Source organism: Bos indicus x Bos taurus, chromosome 6, assembly GCF_003369695.1.
Source record: "Bos indicus x Bos taurus breed Angus x Brahman F1 hybrid chromosome 6, Bos_hybrid_MaternalHap_v2.0, whole genome shotgun sequence".
Classification (NCBI taxonomy): Eukaryota; Metazoa; Chordata; class Mammalia; order Artiodactyla; family Bovidae; genus Bos; species Bos indicus x Bos taurus.
Window position 1 is genome coordinate 104430891 of NC_040081.1, and position 20438 is coordinate 104451328.

General features: G+C 44.5%; 1 protein-coding gene across 2 annotated transcripts; it reads left to right on the top strand.

Annotated features, from left to right (window-relative positions):
• Positions 1 to 403: 403 nt before the first annotated feature.
• TMEM128 (transmembrane protein 128) lies at positions 404 to 15649 on the top strand. Of its 2 annotated transcripts, XM_027545030.1 has the most exons (6): positions 404 to 541; positions 2158 to 2299; positions 6406 to 6564; positions 9790 to 9921; positions 13236 to 13344; positions 15022 to 15649. In XM_027545030.1, exons 1-5 carry the CDS (start codon positions 445 to 447, stop codon positions 13333 to 13335), a joined length of 630 nt encoding a protein of 209 aa, XP_027400831.1. In that variant the 5' UTR covers positions 404 to 444; the 3' UTR covers positions 13336 to 13344; positions 15022 to 15649. The 2 variants fall into 2 exon arrangements, with proteins under 2 accessions (XP_027400831.1, XP_027400832.1); XM_027545031.1 differs by lacking the exon at positions 9790 to 9921 and having other exon boundaries at positions 407 to 541.
• Positions 15650 to 20438: the final 4789 nt, after the last annotated feature.

Sequence of the window (20438 nt, forward strand, 5' to 3'; positions counted from 1 at the left end):
CAACCCTTTTAAGTCTAGCTGGGCGATTCCTGAGGAGGAGGAAAGAAGCTGACGGGCTGAGACACTATGGGCACAGGGGAGCCACGGAGGGTCCCGGATGCAGAGAGCGGGAAGAAGCCGAGTACCAAGGCAGGGACCTACAGCCCTGCCCGCGCGCATCCGCCGGCAACTGTAAGTTTGATCCTCTGGGCTTCCGTAGCTCGGAATAAACGGAGCGTCTTTCGTTTGGGAAAGGTCAACATTTCGAAATTCAAATCCTGTTTGCAAATTTGAGCACGGAGACAGCTAAGCCAACGCTACCCTACGTTCTTACCAACTAAAACCTAGAAGACAACATAGTCTCCACTTTTCATAAACGGGAACCCCTCCTTCCGCCCGGATGTCCCTACAGGAAGTTCCGGCGAGGTTAACGTCACTTCCGCCCCGTTTCTGGGTGGTGCCAAGATGGATGTTCTACGGGCTCGGGAGCAGCTCCGGCGGCGGTACCTGTTCCCGCCGGACGCGGAGGTCCCACTGGAACACGAGGGCTACCCCAGGCCGGGTGAGGCGCTTCCCCCGGACACGCTTCGAGCCGCCTCGAGGTTCCCGTAGGCAAGGCGCCCGGAAACGGCGACCCGACGTCCCGCAGGCCCACCCATTCCGGAGGGACTGGGATTTGTTTTTATCAAGGCTTACCAAGTAGTTTTGCACGTTAGGTATTTAAGTATCGTAAAAAAGCGTTAGAGATCAGGTAGCCTTCCGCATCTTCATCTCAGCTGCGCTTCAGGATTCCCTGGAGAGCTGGTTTAACACCTATTTGGCAGTATCCATTAAAATAAAATTTCCACTGGTTGTGTCCCTAAGAAAAGAAGCATATTTGTAGCAGTACACAAGGACGTATGTGCATGTGCAAAGTGTTTCATCTCAGCATTGCTATTGCTAGTAATAGCGAACGACTGGAAGCATCTAATTGTCGTCAGCAGGGAGCTGGTTAAATACTCTTGGATATCCGTATGTCACACAGCAGGCCGACTTTATGTACAAGTGTGGGTAATTTTCAAGAGGAGGCGTATAGCATCGTCCATCAGCAGGGAGCTGGTTAAATACTCTTGGATATCCGTATGCCACACAGCAGGCCGACTTTACCAGTGTGGGTAATTTTCAAAGGGAGGCGCAGAACAAAGTATGATATACCACGGTTCGGGTTCAACCCAGGTAACATGCAGTGTATGCTCACCTGTAGATGCATAGAATATGCAGGAACTCAATAGACCTTGATACTGGTAGTTGCTTTGCGCTGGGGAACTGGGGTTAAGGATCGAAAGAGATTTCATCTTAGGTGTTTTTGTCCTGTATGATGTTAAAACGTTGTGTATTTATTACCTTTAATAAACAAACACAGAAGACTTCATGAGGTTTTCTGGTTATACATTTTGTGGATATCTCCCACAATTTGTATTATGAGTAAGGTGACCAGGAGTTCTGATGGTCAGCTGAAGTCAGGAACCTCGGATGCATACCAGTGGTTCTCGCATGAACTGGGAGAGCGGGTATGTCAGTCACCTGGGGAACTTGTTAGACCCCATTTGACCCAGAGCCAGCCAGTTGTTCTTTCAGATCGGGTCCCAGGTGGAAGGAATTTGACTTATCCATCACTAGTCTAGACAGTACGGTGTTGGAACTGTGCCTCCAGTGTGACCTTTCCACTTCTGAGGTGCCTCAAAAGGTTGTGTTTGTTTAAAACAAGTAAATATGTAGTGTTTGTAAGTAGTGTTTTTGGAAAATCACAAGTCCATTTTGTGTTCTAATGTTTGTCACTTGCATATTTCTGAATTAACAGGAATAATCACTTTCCTAGGCGATATATGAAGCACAACATGAAAATTTCTACACTACCGGATGGCATTATTCTTCCCAAAAGACTATAAGTAAATTTAGTCCCAAAATTCATTTGGCGGAAAGAAGTTGACAATACTGAACAAGTTTTATAGCAGCTCCTATTATTTCTAAAAATATAAACTTATTTTGGTGGTTTTACAGAAGAAATTGGTACTCTAATAGGAGAGAATCGGGCTGTTAGAAAGCTCTAGGAAATTATTTTATTTGACTTGAAATAGGTGTAATTTTTCCTGTGGAGCTAATGGTTACTTGATCAGTTGAAATCTCCCTTATTTGCAGAAACCTCTACAGCTGTTGAGAAAAAGGAGAAACCTCTTCCAAGACTTAATATCCATTCTGGGTTCTGGATTTTGGCATCCATTGTTGTTACCTATTATGTTGACTTCTTTCAGACTGTTAAAGAAAACTTCCACACCAGTAGGTAAGAAAACTTGATGGCTCTTATTTTTTCACATTATGTTTTGTTAGACTCTTAGTAAGCACCTGCTTTCTGCCAGCCAGCAAGTTGGAGGTGCTGGTGATACAAAGTTGAAAAAGAGTGCACGTCCTGGGCATGTGCAACAGAGTGGACATTATTTCAGTGGGCCTTTTCAGCCTAGATGTTTTGTAGGATGAGGAAGGCAGTGAATTTAAGGACCTAATCATTTGTAAAACATGGAGAGAGAATGACTAAAGGTCTTTAGGAGATCAGATCCACAAGCCCTGGGAGGAAGGAATGAGAACTGTGGTAGGTGAGAATCAGGTCTCAGAGCTCATTTTTAGAGAGTAGTTAATGGCCAGTGAGCTACATGTACAGGCTGTGATTGAACTAGAGTTGAGTTCACTGGTGCGAGAAGTCAGGAGCTTTGTGGCAGGATGTCAAATAGTCCATCATTCATGTGAATTGAGATCTCTTTCAGGAGCTGACGGCAGGTGTGGGGGGTTGAGGGGAAGGTTGTTGATCACTCTCCTGAGTCTTCACTGAATGTTAGAGAGTGTTCTGGAGGTCCCTAGAAAACAGAAAAAGATGGGGAGGTGTTGGTGAGCGTTAGAGCTGGCATCGGGAGGGGTGGTTCTCTTAGAGAGCAAGTGTAATTGTCTGGAAGTATCAAGTAAGACTTCCCTGGTGGCTCAGATGGTAAAGAATCTGCCTTCAATGGGGAGACCTGGGTTCAACTCCTGGGTTGGGAATAACCCCTGGAGAAGGGAATGGCAACCCACTTCAGTATTCTTGCCTGGAGAACTCCACGGGCAGAGGAGCCTGGTGGGCTACAGTCCATGGGTCCCAAAGAGTCAGACACCGCTAAGCGACTGGCACACACACATATCAGTGAGGCTAGAAAGGTGCAGACAGGACTGCTGATCAGGTGTTTTTGCTGGGGATGGGGGCATACAGTTTTTCTCTGTCAAGGCCTTCAGGAGGGGCGGTGACTGCTGGAGGGGCGCCTGAGGAGAGTGAGGGAGCAGGCAGCCAGGGGACAGCAGGGGTGGGGGAGTTGATGTAAACTATGGGAGGGAGAGAGCTTGTTCACTTTCCTTATCTCCACAAGCAGGAGCTTTCCCTAGACACTGCCCATCACTGCTTCCCCATCCTTCCCCATCACTGCTCCTTCTCTGGGAGGTGCTGGACCTCCTGATGGGGTTTGGGATGAAGAACCAGACTTGTAACTCAGCACCTTCTTTCTCTTCGGAGCCAGCTGCTCACAGGAAGCACAGATTCTGGGATGCTTGTCTATGCCATAATTTTTGTTGTTGTTTGTTTTTGTATTTTTGGAGCTCTTTTTCTTAAAAAACTTTTTTAAATTTCAGTTTTAATTGTTTTTTATTTTGGCTGCCCTGAGGTTTCGTTGCGGTGTGGTGCACGGCTTTCTCCAGTTTCAGTGCGTGGGGCTTCTCTCTGGTTGTGGCACAAGGGCCTCTCTCGTTGGCGAGCACAGGCTCTAGAGCACTTGAGCTGAGTAGTTGTGGTGCAGCAGCTCAGTTGCCCTGAGGCATGTTTGATCTTAGTCCCCCGACCAGGGATTGAACCCGTGTCTCCTGCATTGGAAGGAGGATTCCTAACCACTGGACCACCAGGGAAGTCCCTGCACCATCGTTTCTTGGGGCAACCCTAAGATGAGAAGGTCTCTAGGTTTTCACTGTGTCTTGAAGCCAGTGGCTAAGTCTGTCTATTCCTGGGTTTCAGTGTGAGGAAGCACTCTGTGACCGTTCACCAAAGCCATCTTCTTTCCATAGCTCCATTAGTGAAAAAAAAGCTGACTTGATCTTCATCAGCCTGGCTCCTTTGTCTCTCTCAGTTGGCTGGGAAAAGAGGGAACATTCACTTCAAACTCCTATCAGCTGCCCCTTCGTTCACTGAATATTTAATGAGAACCTAAAGTGTGTCCAATTTTGGTGCCAGTGATGAACAAGGCACGTTTCTCCCCCTCCACCAGTTCATTTTAGGCTGTGATAGATGAACAGGTCACGCGGTATGTACTGTGTTAGTGTATGAGTGTGTATGGGACGACATAGGAGTGCCTTGAAGGGGCACCTCGTCTTGCCCAACCTCGGGTTGTTGTTGAGTTACTCAGTCATGTCCAACTCTTTGTGACCCCATGGACTGCAGCACACTAGGCCTCTGTCCCTCACCATCTCCCGGAGTTTGTCCTAGTTCATGTCCATTGCATCTGTGACGCCATCCAGCCATCTCATCCTCTGACACCCTCTTCTCCTTCTGCCCTCAGTCTTTCCCAGCATCAGGGACTTTTTCAGTGAGTCAACTGTTTGCATCAGATGACCAAAATCCTGGAGTTTCAGCATCAGTCCTTCCAAGGAGTATTTAGGGTTGATTTCCCTTAAGATCAACTGGTTTGAGCTCCTTGCCGTCTAAGGGCCTCTCAGGAGTCTTCTCCAGCACCACAGTTCAAAGGCATCAGTTCTTCCCTGCTCTACCTTCTTTACCATCCAGCTCTCACAACCATGTGCCAAGCTTGTGAGGTGGGCGTCTTTGCGGTTTTAGGAGAGGTGAGAGTATTTACCCATTTGTGTCCTTCTATATCCTTACATAAGAGAATACTAAGTATTAACAGTTAAGGGAGATGGGAGGTGAGGAATAGCTCCTTCCACTGTGAAATGTTTGTGGGCGCCTGCAGGAGTAAGAGGCATGCCCAGGTGTGTGGCAGAGCCTGACTCAACCACCAGACCAGGGTAGTGGGGCACAAAAAGGAAGTGGAAGTCATAGGTGTGTCCTCGAATAAGTGTCATCTTAGAGGAAAAGAGACAGAAACACCCACTCAGAGGCTGAGAACTTTGAGCAGCATTGTGTTCTTGCTGAGGCCTCAGTTCGTGGGGAGTTGGAGCAGCCAAGGCATGAGAGTGCTGCCCAGAGGTGGTCCGTGCAGGCTGCCTTCTGCTTCCTCAAAAAGGGTTCTTTCCTCTGATTTTCCAGATCTGGCCGCATCCCCGTGACTGGCCGAGGCTGATGAGGGTTCCTCACATACACTGAGCCAGGTCTTGGATGGAGTTGGAAGAAGAAAAAAGCCATTACCCCTTGGGGGAGTACTGGGAGATAGTCTAGGAATGGGAGGGTTTCATTTAGAAATCTTTTATGACAGGCAGTTTAATTCCTTCCAAACTGATTGTCAGTATTCCAAGAAACCCTGCCTGACTTGGAGAAGTTGATGGTATCTGTTGAAATCTTTATTAATCTCACACTCAAAGCTTCAGAAACAACCAGAAAGCTGCTATTTTTCCTGTATTTTTAAAGAAAATGCACTAGTGTAACGAGGGTTCTTTTTTGGTTGGTTAGTTTATGAAAGAATGTGTGTGTGTTTAAAGTCTTCCTTTTTCATCCTTTCATGAGTCTCACTCTCATATTTCTCACCCATTTCCTACTAGATCTAGACCTTCTGAAAGCTGGGATTGAGTAACGGGTTCCCTCTGTGCCCCTTTTCCAGTTGACACTCTTCTTAGAAATAGGTATCTTGTCTGTTAATGAAAACTCTTAAGATCCCTGATGTGTTAAGTGCTGTCATTCAGCACTTTTAAAAATAAATCATTTTAATTTTGTGTCCATATTTGCTTAACAGTCACTGAATGCCTAGGCCAGCTTCAGGGAACTGAAGAGCCTTTATAAGTAGTTTATATTGTCTACACCCAAGTTATATGCACACAGTTGGAAGCAAAATTGCAGAATGGGCTTGGAAGTTCTGATCTGAAGAATCATAAAGACACTTCCTTGCTCTAGTAGCAGGGCTGAGTCATACCTGGCTGGTGGGACACCAGACACAGGTAGAGCCAAGAAAACAGGGTGCAGAGCACCAAAAACCAAGCTGCCCGCCCTGTGGATGGTACAAGTCTCCCAATTCAGACCGCCTGTATTCAGAGATACTTATGAAACCTTTGTCAGGTACATACACTGTTACGAATGGGATTGCTCCCATTGGTATGGTTAGCCAGCAGCTGTCCTGTGTCACACTGGAGATGTGTCAGAAAAGACTATCTGCCCTTGGGCCTCAGAGACGTCGTGTGAGAGGATAACGGAAGGGTATTCTTCTGTCTCTACAGTTGGTTTCTCTTCGGCAGTGCCTTGTTGCTCGTTAGCGTGTCGATTGCATTTTACTGTATCATCTATCTGGAGTGGTATCGTGGAATTGAAGATTATGATATCAAGTATCCAGCATTGATACCTATTACAACCGCTACTTTTATTGTAGCAGGAATTTGGTGAGTTACCTTTGGAATGACTAATAAGAATATTGTTTGATCGGGTAGTGATATACATGGTACAGAATTAAACGGGGAAAACAAGGAATAATGAAAAAGTAGTCTCTGATTCTCTTTTCGGTAGTGTCTTTCTTTACTTATATAGCAATTTAAAATACATATGGTAACATGCTATATATATTTTGCATTTTGCTTTTTAAATCATTTTCATTGTGAAGTTTAATACAGAAAAGTGGAAGAATCTAAATTGTATGGCTGAGAGAATTATCACGCAGTGAGCCTTTGTGTAAACCCTAAGGAGGGCAGGAGGAGAACAGTGCCAGCCCCCTGTAACCCCTCCCCTGCACCCCTGCCCCAGTCATTCCCTCTTCCTTCCTGCCCACAGGAAGACACTGTCCCCACCTTCCTGGTCGTTCCTTTCTTTTGCATCTCTTAAACACTGTTTTTTTGTTGTTGTTGTTGTGTCTGTTTGAACTCTATAGAGACATGTTGCTGTGGTATGTGTTCCTTTATCCTTGGCTGTTACATGCAATACGAAGTATGATTCCTCCGTGTTGTGCGTAACGGTAGCGCATTTTCATTGCTGTTCAGCATTCCATCCTATAACTGAATTCCAGTTTATCCGTTCTGCTCTTGATAGATGGAGAAGGCAATGGCACCCCATTCCAGTACTCTTGCCTGGAAAATCCCATGGATGGAGGAGCCTGGTGGGCTGCAGTCCATGGGGTCGCACAGAGTCGGACACGACTGAGTGACTTCACTTTCACTTTCATGCATTGGAGAAGGAAATGGCAACCCACTCCAGTGTTCTTGCCTGGAGAATCCTAGGGACGGGGGAGCCTGGTGGGCTGCCATCTATGGGGTCGCACAGAGTCGGACACGACTGAAGCGACTTAGTAGCAGCAGCAGCAGCTCTTGATAGAATTTGGATTGTTTCCAATTTGAAGTTATCATGTGTGATGCTGTTAGGTAAGACATTCGAGACATATACAAGACATTCTTGTACACGTGCCTCTGCATGATTCTGTTGGGTGTCTGTGCACATGCATACATATGTAAATATAGGTCTCTCTAGCAGGGAAATCGTTGACCTGTTGGGTATGCACGCCTCCAACTTCAGTAAATAGTGCCAAACTGTTTTCCAAAGTGATCTTTTTTTTACACTGAGTTTGTATTTCTTCTGTATTCATGTGTGTAGATGTGCTTCATTATTTTTAATGGTTACATGGTTATCACTGCATGGACATATCATGATTTATTTAACCAGCTTGATTTCTTTAAAAAATTCTTTTGTGGTTATAAAAAATGCCACAATTAATATCCCTTTTCATACTGTTCATGGGGTTCTCAAGGCAAGAATAATGAAGTGATTTGCCATTCCCTTCTCCAGTGGACCACATTCTGACAGACCTCTCCACCATGACCCGCCCGTCTTGGGTGGCCCCACACGGCATGGCTTAGTTTCATTGAGTTAGACAAGGCTGTGGTCCCTGTGATCAGATTGTGCCGGGGTCCAGCCTGGGATGATCCAGGGTATTCGAAGGAGAGACGGCATTGGCGACCTATTTATTTAAATATTCATCAACGATATAAAGAGTAATAGAATGAGGATAGCTCAGTGAGGAAATTCAGTGGAGAAAAGAGGCTAAATAATTCAACCAGAAGGTGAGAGAAAGAACGACATGGGGAGACCAAGTTTCGGTGAACAAGGCCCGCACTTTATTTTTCAAAGTAGTTTTTATACCTTAAGTTATGCATAGAGGATAATGGGGGAAGGGGTAGAGTCATGCAGTAAGCCAGGCTTTCTTCCTGCAAACTTATCATATGCAAAAGTTTAGGTGATTTGCATCATCTTCTGGCCCGGAGGCCTGTTAACATTTTAAGACCCTTTCTTCAGAAAACTTATTTTTCTCTAAAGGTGATTAGGCAGGCGCCACCCTCCAAAAGCATTAAAGTTGCATTCCTATAGGGCAAAGGTGTGGTGGGCTACAACAAAAAAGAATTAACTCAAGGGTCCAAGGTTACAAACATTAAAGCTACTACTTACACCAATTATATTAATCAGTACACTGCCAGGGACACAGCAGGTAAGGGATATGGAGACTTAGCAGCAAACATTGGCCCAACAAGTGAAAAACCCTTCACCAATACAATTTCTAATCAATCTTTTAACTGCTCAAAGGACTCTGTATTTAGACAGTTTAGAACATCTCATGCCTCTCACAGTTGGGAGGCTCTGAGCAATCACATGTGGCCGGAAAAACCTATTCAGGTAGGCTAGAGGACTTCCAAAGGAGTTTGTAGGTTGAAACACTATCACACCCAGGAACTTTATTAACTGGAGCTATAAGTTAACTCTTTTTTCAGAGAGAGGTAGTGGGGGACAGCCCCCTGTGCCCCCGTAAAGTCAGAGGTGTAGGTGAGAGCACAAAGCAGAAAGTTGGCAGACTCTGGTTTTGGGGGTAGATGCTCGAGAATTTCCAGGGGGACTCCTGAGGCTCGATCCCGCCTTTGCGTATGCCGAGCCTCCTTCCTCATGACCTTTGCCACGGGCGGAGTTCCTCACGCTGGCTCCTGGCAGTGATAGACTTCCAGTTGAGCTATTGCACATCCTGAAAGATTATGCTGTGAAAGTGCTGCACTCAATGTGCAATATGCAATATGCGCTCAATATGCAATATGCTGGGAGATGGCTCCCGGCAAGATTGACTAGTTTTCTGTGATTATGATTTCAGTGTGTCTGCCCTCTGATGGCGTCTCGCAACACCTACTGTTTTACTTGGGTTTCTCTTACCTTGGACGTGGGGTATCTCTTCATGGCTGCTCCAGCAAAGCGCAGCCGCTGCTCCTTACCTTGAGCGAGGGGTATCTCCTCATGGCCACCCCTCCTGACCTTGAACATGGAGTAGCTCCTCTTGGCCCTCCTGTACCTGCACAGCTGCCGCTCCTTGGATGTGGGGTTGCTCCTCTTGGCCGCCGCCCCTGTCCACAGGCATGGGGTAGCTCCTCTCAGAGTGCAAAAGTAGGAAGTCAAGAAACACCTGGGGTAACAGGCAAATTTGGACTTGGAATATGGAATGAAGCAGGGTAAAGGCTAATAGAGTTTTGTCAAGAGAACACACTGGTCATAGCAAACACCCTCTTCCAACAACACAAGAGAAGACTCTACACATAGACATCACCAGATGGTCAACACTGAAATCAGATTGATTATATTCTTTGCAGCCAAAGATGGAGAAGCTCTATACAGTCAGCAAAAACAAGACCAGGAGCTGACTGTGGCTCAGATCATGAACTCCTTATTGCCAAATTCAGACTGAAATTGAAGAAAGTAGGGAAAACCACTAGACCATTCAGGTAAGACCTAAATTAAATCCCTTATGATTATACAGTGGAAGTGAGAAATAGATTTAAGGGACTAGATCTGATAGAGTGCCTGATGAACTATGGACAGAGGTTCTTGACATTGTACAGGAGACAGGGATCAAGACCATCCCCATGGAAAAGAAATGCAAAAAAGCAAAATGGCTGTCTGAGGAGGCCTTACAAATAGCTGTGAAAAGAAGAGAAGTGAAAAGCAAAGGAGAAAAGGAAAGATATAAGCATCTGAATGCAGAGTTCCAAAGAATAGCAAGGAGAGATAAGAAAGCCTTCCTCAGCAATCAATGCAAAGAAATAGAGGAAAATAACAGAATGGGAAAGACTAGAGATCTCATCAAGAAAATTAGAGATACCAAGGGAACATTTCATGCAAAGATGGTCACAATAAAGGACAGAAATGGTATGGACCTAACAGAAGCAGAAGATATTAAGAGGTGGCAAGAATACACAGAAGAATTGTACAAAAAAGATCTTCATGACCCAGATAATCACAATGGTGTGATCAGTCACCTAGAGCCAGACATCCTGGAATGTGAAGTCAAGTGGGCCTTAGAAGGCATCACTACGAACAAAGTTAGTGGAGGGGATGGAATTCCAGTTGAGGTATTTCAAATCCTGAAAGATGATGCTGTGAAAGTGCTGCACTCAATATGCCAGCAAATTTGGAAAACAGCAGTGGCCATAGGACTGGAAAAGGTCAGTTTTCATTCCAATCCCAAAGAAAGGCAATGCCAAAGAATGCTCAAACTACCGCACAATTGCACTCATCTCACACGCTAGTAAAGTAATGCTCAAAATTCTCCAAGCCATGCTTCAGCAATACGTGAACCGTGAACTTCCAGATGTTCAAGCTGGTTTTAGAAAAACCAGAGGAACCAGAGATCAAATTGCCAACATCTGCTGGATCATGGAAAAAGCAAGAGAGTTCCAAAAAAACATCTATTTCTGCTTTATTGACTTCGCCAAAGTCTTTGTGTGGATCACAATAAACTGGAAAATTCTGAAAGAGGTGGGAATACCAGACCACCTGACCTGCCTCTTGAGAAACCTATATGCAGGTCAGGAAGCAACAGTTAGAACTGGACATGGAACAACAGACTGGTTCCAAATAGGAAAAGGAGTACGTCAAGGCTGCATATTGTCACCCTGCTTATTTAACTTCTATGCAAAGTACATCATGAGAAATGCTGGGCTGGAAGAAGCACAAGCTGGAATCAAGATTGCCGGAAGAAATATCAATCACCTCAGATATGCAGATGACACCACCCTTATGGCAGAAAGTGAAGAGGAACTAAAAAGCCTCTTGATGAAAGTGAAAGAGGAGAGTGAAAAAGTTGGCTTAAAGCTCAACATTCAGAAAACGAAGATCATGGCATCTGGTCCCATCACTTCATGGGAAATAGATGGGGAAACAGTGTCAGACTTTATTTTTTTAGGCTCCAAAATCACTGCAGATGGTGACTGCGGTCATGAAATTAAAAGACGCTTACTCCTTGGAAGGAAAGTTATGACAAACCTAGACAGCTTATTAAAAAGCAGAGACATTACTTTGCCAACAAAGGTCCGCCTAGTCAAGGCTATGGTTTTTCCAGTGGTCATGTATGGATGTGAGAGTTGGACTGTGAAGAAAGCTGAGCGCTGAAGAATTGATGCTTTTGAAGTGTGGTGTTGGAGAAGACTCTTGAGAGTCCCTTGGACTGCAAGGAGATTCAACCAGTCCATCCTTTCTAAAGGAGATCAGTCCTGGGTGTTCTTTGGAAGGACTGATGCTAAAGCTGAAACTCCAATACTTTGGCCACCTCATGCGAAGAGTTGATTCATTGGAAAAGACTCTGATGCTGGGAGTGATTGGGGGCAGGAGGAGAAGGGGATGACAGAGGATGAGATGGCTGGATGGCATCAGCGACTCGATGGACATGAGTCTGAGTGAACTCCGGGAGTTGGTGATGGACAGGGAGGCCTGGCGTGCTGCAATTCATGGGGTTGCAAAGAGTCGGACAGGAGTAACTGAACTGAATATCCCTATTCATAAACTAATAGGTTGTCAATGAAAAAGATGTTTTTTTTTATGTTTATGAAAGTATTTTATAACTTTCTCACTAAAGAAAGATCTGTAAATTACAGAAAAACACAAGGAAGTAAATCCCATGGTTCCTGCCAGCCAGTGAGAAAACTATATTGAACATGGTGTGTGGCCTTTTAGGGTTTTTTCCTCCCTTTATATTAATGGAATTGTAGTTTGGGGAAAACCACACATCTTTGTACATTTGTTGTTATTCATTCACTCAGTGGTGTCCAACTCTTTGTGACCGCGTAGACTGCAGCACTCCAGGCTTCCCTGTACTTCACTGTCTCCCAGAGTTTGCTCATAACTGATGTCCATTGAGTCACTGATGCTATCTAACCATCTCATCCTCTGCCGCCCCCATCTCCTTTTGCCTTCAGTCTTTCTTAGCTTCAGGGTCTTTTCCAGTATTCAGTGTAAATGTATTTTTTCTGTGATGTATTTTCTGTAGTTGAAGTATGGATTTTTGACATGTTACATTGTTATGTAGTTATTATTAACTCTTCAGGAACAAGTGTAGACAGGTGTGTTATTCAACATTTTCTTAAGAAGGCTAACATCACCCCCAAGAATGTTACTTTATTTTTAGCACAGTAGGATTATAGGTATCCTAATTTCTACTTGTCAAAGTGTTATATATTAATCATCAACTCTCTGAAACACTTAACTGACTATAATTTTCCTTTATTAGCTTCAACTCTTAAAAAATGCGGTCTATAAAAATCACTTGCACTTTAGAAAATGTTTTATTCTTAACTTGGTGACAGGAATAGTGTTTTTCTCAATGAAAAATTTAATAGCAGCTTATAAATGATGTTTTTCAGTCTGTTTCTAATGGGAAAATACTTTAACCATCTTTTTTTTTTTTTTCCTCGTGATATTTTGGTTATGTGTGAGATTGTAAAACCAGTCTATGGTCATTTTATTTCATGTTCCTTCACAGACACTTTAAGAGACTGATGTCTCTGTTGAGCCAGCCCAGCGCTCATTAGACGAGCTTTAGTGATTCCACTTCCAAGTACTATGTGAACAGGTTGTGATATTTCCAATATTGGCTACGTCACATATCTGAGAAACTGTATATATATAAGTAAAGTTACCGGCTGAATGAACTTTCCCAGCCTGGGTAGGAAGTGAGTCTTCTAAATCTAGATTCTCCAGTACAGTAAATTTGTATAGAGGACAGCTGCAGTTGTCAACAGTGTGGGTTTTTTGTCCTTTTCAGCTTTAATGTTGCTTTGTGGCACGTATGGTCATTTTTCACTCCAGTGCTGCTGTTTACCCAGTTTATGGGGGTTGTAATGTTGACCTCACTCCTTGGATGACTTCTCAAGGTAAGATTTCTGGAATTTTAATTCTAATAAGGAAATAGTCTCTCATGACAGTGTTCAGTGAAAGTGAAAGTTGCTCGGTCATGTCCGACTCTTCATGACCCCATGGGCTACACAGTCCATGGAATTCTCCAGACCAGAATACTGGAGTGGGTAGCCTTTCCCTTCTCCAGGGGCTCTTCCAAACCAAGGGATCGAACCCAGGTGTCCTGCATTGCAGGCGGATTCTTTACCAGATGAACCACAAGTAGACATAGCAGTAACAGACTAGTGAATTATTTCAGCCGTGTTTACACCAGGCTGTCATCCATGGAACTCTGGGATGAAAGGGACTGTGATCCCTTCCCTTTTGCATTATTTAGTTCTAAGTGGCTGCTGCTTAGAGAAGTCACCCTGCCCGTCCAAGATTTCATGAAGAGGGTATCTTGCACTATAGATAAGTTCACACATTAGTCCATTTTCTATTGTAGTCGACTTCCATCAGCTTCTATGCAGATAACTATTAGCTAGATCATTCTTCTGTGCATCTTCAGTAGCTCAGTTGTGTCCGACCCTTTGTGACCCCATGGACTGTAACCCAACAGGCTTCTCTGTCCATGGAATTTTTCAGGCAAGAATCCTGGAGTGGGTTGCTGTTTCCTACTCCAGGGGATCTTCTTGACCCAGGGATCAAACCTACATCTCCTGCATTGGCAGATGGATTCTTTACCACTGCGCCATCTGGGAAGCCTGGATTATTCTTAGTTAATGGAAATATAGGACTAATGGGCAGTTTTACCCAATTGAGGAAAAAAGTCTGTTTTCTAATTGTCCTGACTGCTGCATAAAAGTTTGATGGCTGGCACATCAGCCTTTTCCTTCCAGGTTATAGAATTTCTGCCTCCCCACAGACCACTGCATCCCTGGGCCTCCCACCTCACAGTGGGGTCTATTTGCTGATTGTCAGATAACTCCTTTACTAAATAAGAATGTCCTGAGAGCCCTCACTCTGCATGCTTAGGGGCTTGGTAAAAAAGGCAGTCCTCTCTTCATGTTGCTGATGTCAGAACTCGGAGGAAATCTACTCCATGTGTCTGTTTACAAGTATGAAAACTGGGGCCCAGAGAAGTAAAAGTTAATATGCTCAGTTATTGGGGTGCAAATGACTGACATTTCAGCTCACAGAGTGCTCTCCCTTTGGAGTTTGTAAGGAGAGTCCGTGTAACCAGGTAAAGGAGAGATGGCTGTCCTCTCGTTGGTCATCTGTCTGAAAACAGTTGCTCGCACACACATGCCGCTGTGCGGAGTCCCCTCCACACGTTGTGCTGTGTCTGGGACCGTTTGGACTCTCACAGTCCGGCTTCTGTCCCTGTTGACCTGTTGCCACAAAAATGTTCCCTCCTCTGAGCCTCTCTCCTTTGACTCTTTGACTGTTCAGTATTGACTTTTTCCACGTTTTCGGGAAGTATAAATATAGTTTAGAAGAAACACTAGATTGTGAATCTAGTAACAGAAGACTATACTTCCTCATTTATCAAAAACGTATGCAAGAAGTGCTAATTCTATGCTTTTGATTTACTGCCGACATCAAATTATACCTGGTAACAGAGCCACAGAGGGGAGACGGGGAGATTGAACTGTGCTTTGAAATATTAAATCCAGCAGTCTAAGATAGATTGTCTCATTTGGATTTTCTTCCAGGTGGAAGGGTGTGTCGGTGGTTAACATCCTGCCAGCTAAAAGCACTGCAGACGCAGTGGTGAACACAGTGTGTTTTTGCATCTACAAAGTGAATGGTTTCCTTGGAAGAATTTTAACTTTATAACTCTATAGCTGAAATCAGAATAAATTATATTTCATTTGCATATTTCTAAACTCAAGTGATTAGCGAATTTTTCAGACTCAAATAAAAGTATTCTATTCAAGACAGGAATAACTTAATTTGCACTGTTAATCTGTTTGGATCATTGGAGAAACTGTTGGTGTAAAAATTTAAACAAATTTTCATAGAGATGCATACTGTACTCCAGTATTATAGAGCATTTAAGGAGTAACAATTCATTGTATGAAGTGACTGGCTGTGTATTTAAAGGTGTGATAGTGTCATGTGCCTTTAACCCAACTTCAGCAATTCCTATAAAATTTCATTTTGATAATAGTTTTGTTAGGGGGAGGACCAATCAAAAGGATTTGTGTTTTGCCAACTTGGGATTTTATCACTGTGTAAATTATTGGGTTTTTAGTGTTTGTTTAACATAGGAACTTTTAATCATTTTAAGTATGTGTAATTTTTGTCTTAATATTTAAATAAAATATTTTTATAGCTTTCTTATGGGCTTTGTTAATATAAACTTTGGAATAGTTTCTGTTTTCAGCTATTAGTACTTTGAGTTGACTCTAGAAATAAGGGTTCTTTTCAGAGAAGGCTACCTGGCCTTTCCAAGACCAGTGGAAGACAGGATCCACACTTTCAAATGCAAGTATGTTTACGTTAAACCTGAAACATCATAAGCATTGTGACATCTTAAGTACCCTGCATTGGTTTCTGCCCCCCTGTCCCAACCCTGGGGGTTGCAGAGATGGCGTTTCAGCCACCACTTGTGTCTGGCTGGGCTCACACCCTGTACCTACCCTGCAGTAGAGGTTAATCTTGACCTTGCGTAGCAGTGAACCTTTCTCCAGCTGGAGGCAGGCACAATATTTGAGTTGTGGGTGATGGGAATAATGTTTATGAAACAGCTGTTACAGTGGCCGGCACACAGCAGGCGCTCACCCAATAAATGGTAATGGAGAGGGATTGGAAGACAAAAGTGACTTAAGGTCAGGAGTGGAATGGGCAGGCACGATCAGTAAACAGAATCAAGCCCAGTTTGTGTACACATATGTGGGAGAGTTTGTAGAGTCATTTCAGTTAAGCTGCAAAGTTAGGCAAAGGTCAGAATCAGGAGGCTGAGTCAGTCAGTGATGGGCGGCTCCAGTGCAAAGCTGAGGGTGCAGACCCAGGAAGTGGGATTAGAGAACGTGGGTTCACACTCTCCCGAGAGAACCTGGGTGGAGCCAAGGGACAGCACCCCAGTGAGCACTCCCACAGATTCTTTGGGCAGATTCTGCAAGAAACCCCTTTCTTCCTTCCCTCTTATCTTGTGAAGTTTAACTACTTGGATAGAAACCTAAGGCTGAGAGTTTCTGTTTAATCCAGTTCGTTATAACCCAGCTAGCCAGCGCTGATACTGTGGCCAACTAGGGTGGTAAGGAGATGACTGTGTTACTTATAAAGAGACGTTCAAATAAATTTGCTTAAAAGAGATCATGCCCTGTCCCTGTTTCTGTAAAAGAAGTGCTATGCAGACTGATTATGGGTCTTTTCCTATTGTTGTTTTAGTCACTAAGTTGTGTCCAACTCTTCACAACCCCATGGACTGTAGCCCACCAGGCTCCTCTGACCATGGGATTCTCCAGGCAAGAATACTGGAGTGGGTTGCCATTTCCTTCTCCCAGGGATTTTCCCCACTTAGGGTTTGAAACTGGGCCTCCTGCATTGGCAGGCGAGTTCTTCTAAATAAATAAAAATTGTGTCAAGCAGTGTTGTTACTGCTGCTAAATAAGCCTGTGGGGGGAGCGTCTACTCAGAATAGTAGTGAATAATAGAATTAACAGTTGTGAATGTTTATCGTGAGAGGCAAGGATATGATAGAAGCAAGGATGTGCCTTTAAAAATGTCCCTGACAGTCCCAAGTGTCAAGACCAAGTCTTCAACCCGGGTTACACACTGTTCATCCAGGCCTGCCGCTGCCATGCAACTGGTGACAAGGCTGTCTTGTGAAGAGTTCTCCAGGTGATTCTGCCCTGCAGCCTCAGTCCAAAACTATGGTGTTCTAATAATCACTTTGGGCAGAGATGTCTCTGCAGAAGGTAGAATGTTTTAATTGTATGGAAACCAAGAGGTAGTGGAATCGAACTGAGCTCACTACAGTAAAAATCAGATCAAACCTCTCCCCGGATCTGTGTCTGGGACCTAGCTTGGGAGGCAGCGGTCTTTCTTGGAGACTTAAAAGAGACTTTTAAACAGGATTTAGAGTCCTGGCTGTATCAGGGTTCCTTGGTTTTACGCAACAACAAAAAAAGGTCTCTGGCTATCCTTAAGCAAAAGAGAGATGCCTTGGGAAGGAAAAGCTAAGAGCCACATCTTTATAAGTAGGGTTGTTTGGGGAAGGGGAATGGGTCTGGGGAGTAGAGGTTATTAGATGCCCTCTTTTGTGGCCACAGTTAGGAGAACTACCCTTCACTTAAACATGTGCCACAACTACAGAGCCGGGCGAACTGCACCTACGGAAGCCCGCGTGCCCTAGAGCCTGTGCTCGGCAACAGGAGAAGACACCGCGATAGGAAGCCTCTGCGCCGCAACTCGCCTTAACTAGAGAAGAGCCCATGCAGCAACGGAGACCCAGCACAGCCAAAAATAAATAAAAATATCACAAAGTCTTTGATTCAGCTCAGTGAGTCGAGGTGGGGAAGAGTTTGGCAGATTTTAGGAAAGGTTTACGTGGAACTTGTAAGAAACATAGCAGTCAGGAATAGTGTGTATACACTAAGGACTAATTTTTAAAAAGATTTACTTCTTTATTTTTGGCTGCACTGGGCCTTTGGTGCTGCACATGGGCCTTCTCTAGTTGCGGTGAGTGGGGGCTACTCCTTGTCGCAGGGCAGGGACTCGGTAGTTCGCAGCTCACGGGCTCTAGAGCGCAGGCTCAGTAGTTGTGGCCCATGGGGGCTCAGTTGCCCCGCGGCATATAGGATCTTCCCAGAGCAGGGATCGAACTCGTGTTCTCCGCATGGGCAGGTGGATTCTTAACCGCTGGGTCACTACCAAGGAAACCCAAGGACTAATTTTAAAGAGTAACATGGAAACTTACATTACTGTATGTAAAATAGATAACCAGTGGGAATGCACTGTATGGCTCAGGAAACTCTAGCAGGGGCTCTGTATCAACCTGGAGGGGTGGGATGGGGAGGGAGGTTCAAAAGGGAGGGGATATATATATACCTATGGCTGATTCGTGTTGAGGTTTGACAGAAAACAACAAAATTCTGTAAAGCAACTATCCTTCAATTAAATAAATAAAAAAAAAACAATGTAAAGTAACAAAAACAACAAAAAAAACCCAACAACACTGAACTGCAGGCTCTGGGTCAAGGGAAGATTGGGAGTTAACAGAAGAGAAAAGTATTCTCCAGAGGGCCACAAAGATGTCATCTAAGTGACGGATTCAGTTCTTGAGGTTGAGGAAGAGGACTTTTCCAATTATGCAGAAATGTCATGAGTAGCTCTTGTTTCAAAAGCCATGTGAGCGACTAGCTTTTAGCAGAGCTGTACCGTCTCCAAGCCTTTTCATGCCTCACTTTGGGTGTATTCACGATGTCTTGAGATGCATCGCTTATGTCTGCGCACCAGTGGGTTGTACTGTTTCCCATCTTCAAACAAACACACCCCAAACAGGGCTTCCTCATGCTTCTCCAGTTATTAGCTCCTTTTTGGGTCTCCTTTCCAGCAAAATAATTCTTTTATTTATAAAATAAAATAATTCTTTTATTTATATTTAATAATATTTCCACTAAATCTTTTTTTTTTTAATTTTATTTTATTTTTAAACTTTACATAATTGTATTAGTTTTGCCAAATATCAAAATGAATCCGCCACAGGTATACCCGCGTTCCCCATCCTGAACCCTCCACCCTCCTCCCTCCCCTCCCCTCCCTCTGGGTCTTCCCAGTGCACCAGCCCCAAGCATCCAGTACCGTGCATTGAACCTGGACTGGCGACTTGTTTCAAACATGATATTATACATGTTTCAATGCTATTTTCCCAAATCTCCCCACCCTCTCCCTCTCCCACAGAGTCCATAAGACTGATCTATACATCGGTGTCTCTTTTGCTGTCTCGTACACAGGGTTATTGTTTCCATCTTTCTAAATTCCATATATATGCGTTAGTATATTGTATTGGTGTTTTTCTTTCTGGCTTACTTCACTTAAAAAAATTTTTTTTATTTGGCTGCACCAGGTCTTAGTTTCAGTGTGTAACTGCAGGATGGTTAGTCGTGGTCAGTTGTGGTCAGTCATAGTTAGTCGTGGCATGTGGGATCTAGCAGTAGTTCCCTGACCAGGGATGGAACCTGGGCCCCGTACATTGGGAGTGTGGAGTCTTATCCACTGGACCACCAGGGACGTCCCATGAGTCCCTCTTATACTTGGAAGTTCTCCTGCCTCTTCTTCCATGGTCACATTGGGTCTGACCCCCCTCTTCCACCTGCCTCCTTCATTCCTAAGGGCCTGTGTGGATACACTGGGCCCACCCACCTGGGTTACCCAGGATCATCCTGTTTTAAAACCCTTACTTCATTTCAGTGTTCCTTTTGCCATGTAACAACGTTTTCGTAGGTTCCAGGGACGAGGGTGTGGACGTCTTTGGGGCCATTACTCTGCCATTACTCTGTTTCCAAAGACAGGGCATGGAAGCTACTGTTTAAAGCGTAAACTCAGAAGCTGAGCATGTCACTTCCATCCTATGCTATCGGTCAAGCACTCACAGATTCCAGACTCAAGGGGAGGAGATGTGGCTTCCACACACCCTAAAGAAGTGCCAAAGAATTTGGAGGTCGTGGTTTAAAATGGCCACAGTCTAGCAGACACTGTGGAGAGCAGTATGCTGCTGCTGCTGCTGCTAAGTCACTTCAGTCGTGTCCAACTCTGTGCAACCCCAGAGATGGCAGCCCACCAGGCTCCCTCGTCCCTGGGATTCTCCAGGCAAGAACACTGGAGTGGGTTGCCATTTCCTTCTCCAATGCATGAAAGTGAAAAGTGAAAGTGAAGTCGCTCAGTCGTATCGGACTCCACGACCTCATGGACTGCAGCCTACCAGGCTCCTCCGTCCATAGGATTTTCCAGGCAAGAGTACTGGAGTGGGGTGCCATCACCTTCTCCGGGAGAGCAGTATGGAGTTTCCTTAAAAAAACAAGATAGAGTTGCCATGTGATCCAGCAATCCCACTCCTGGGCATATATCCAGAGAAAATTCAGATTCTAGAAGATGCATGCACTCCGGTGCTTATAGCACTGTT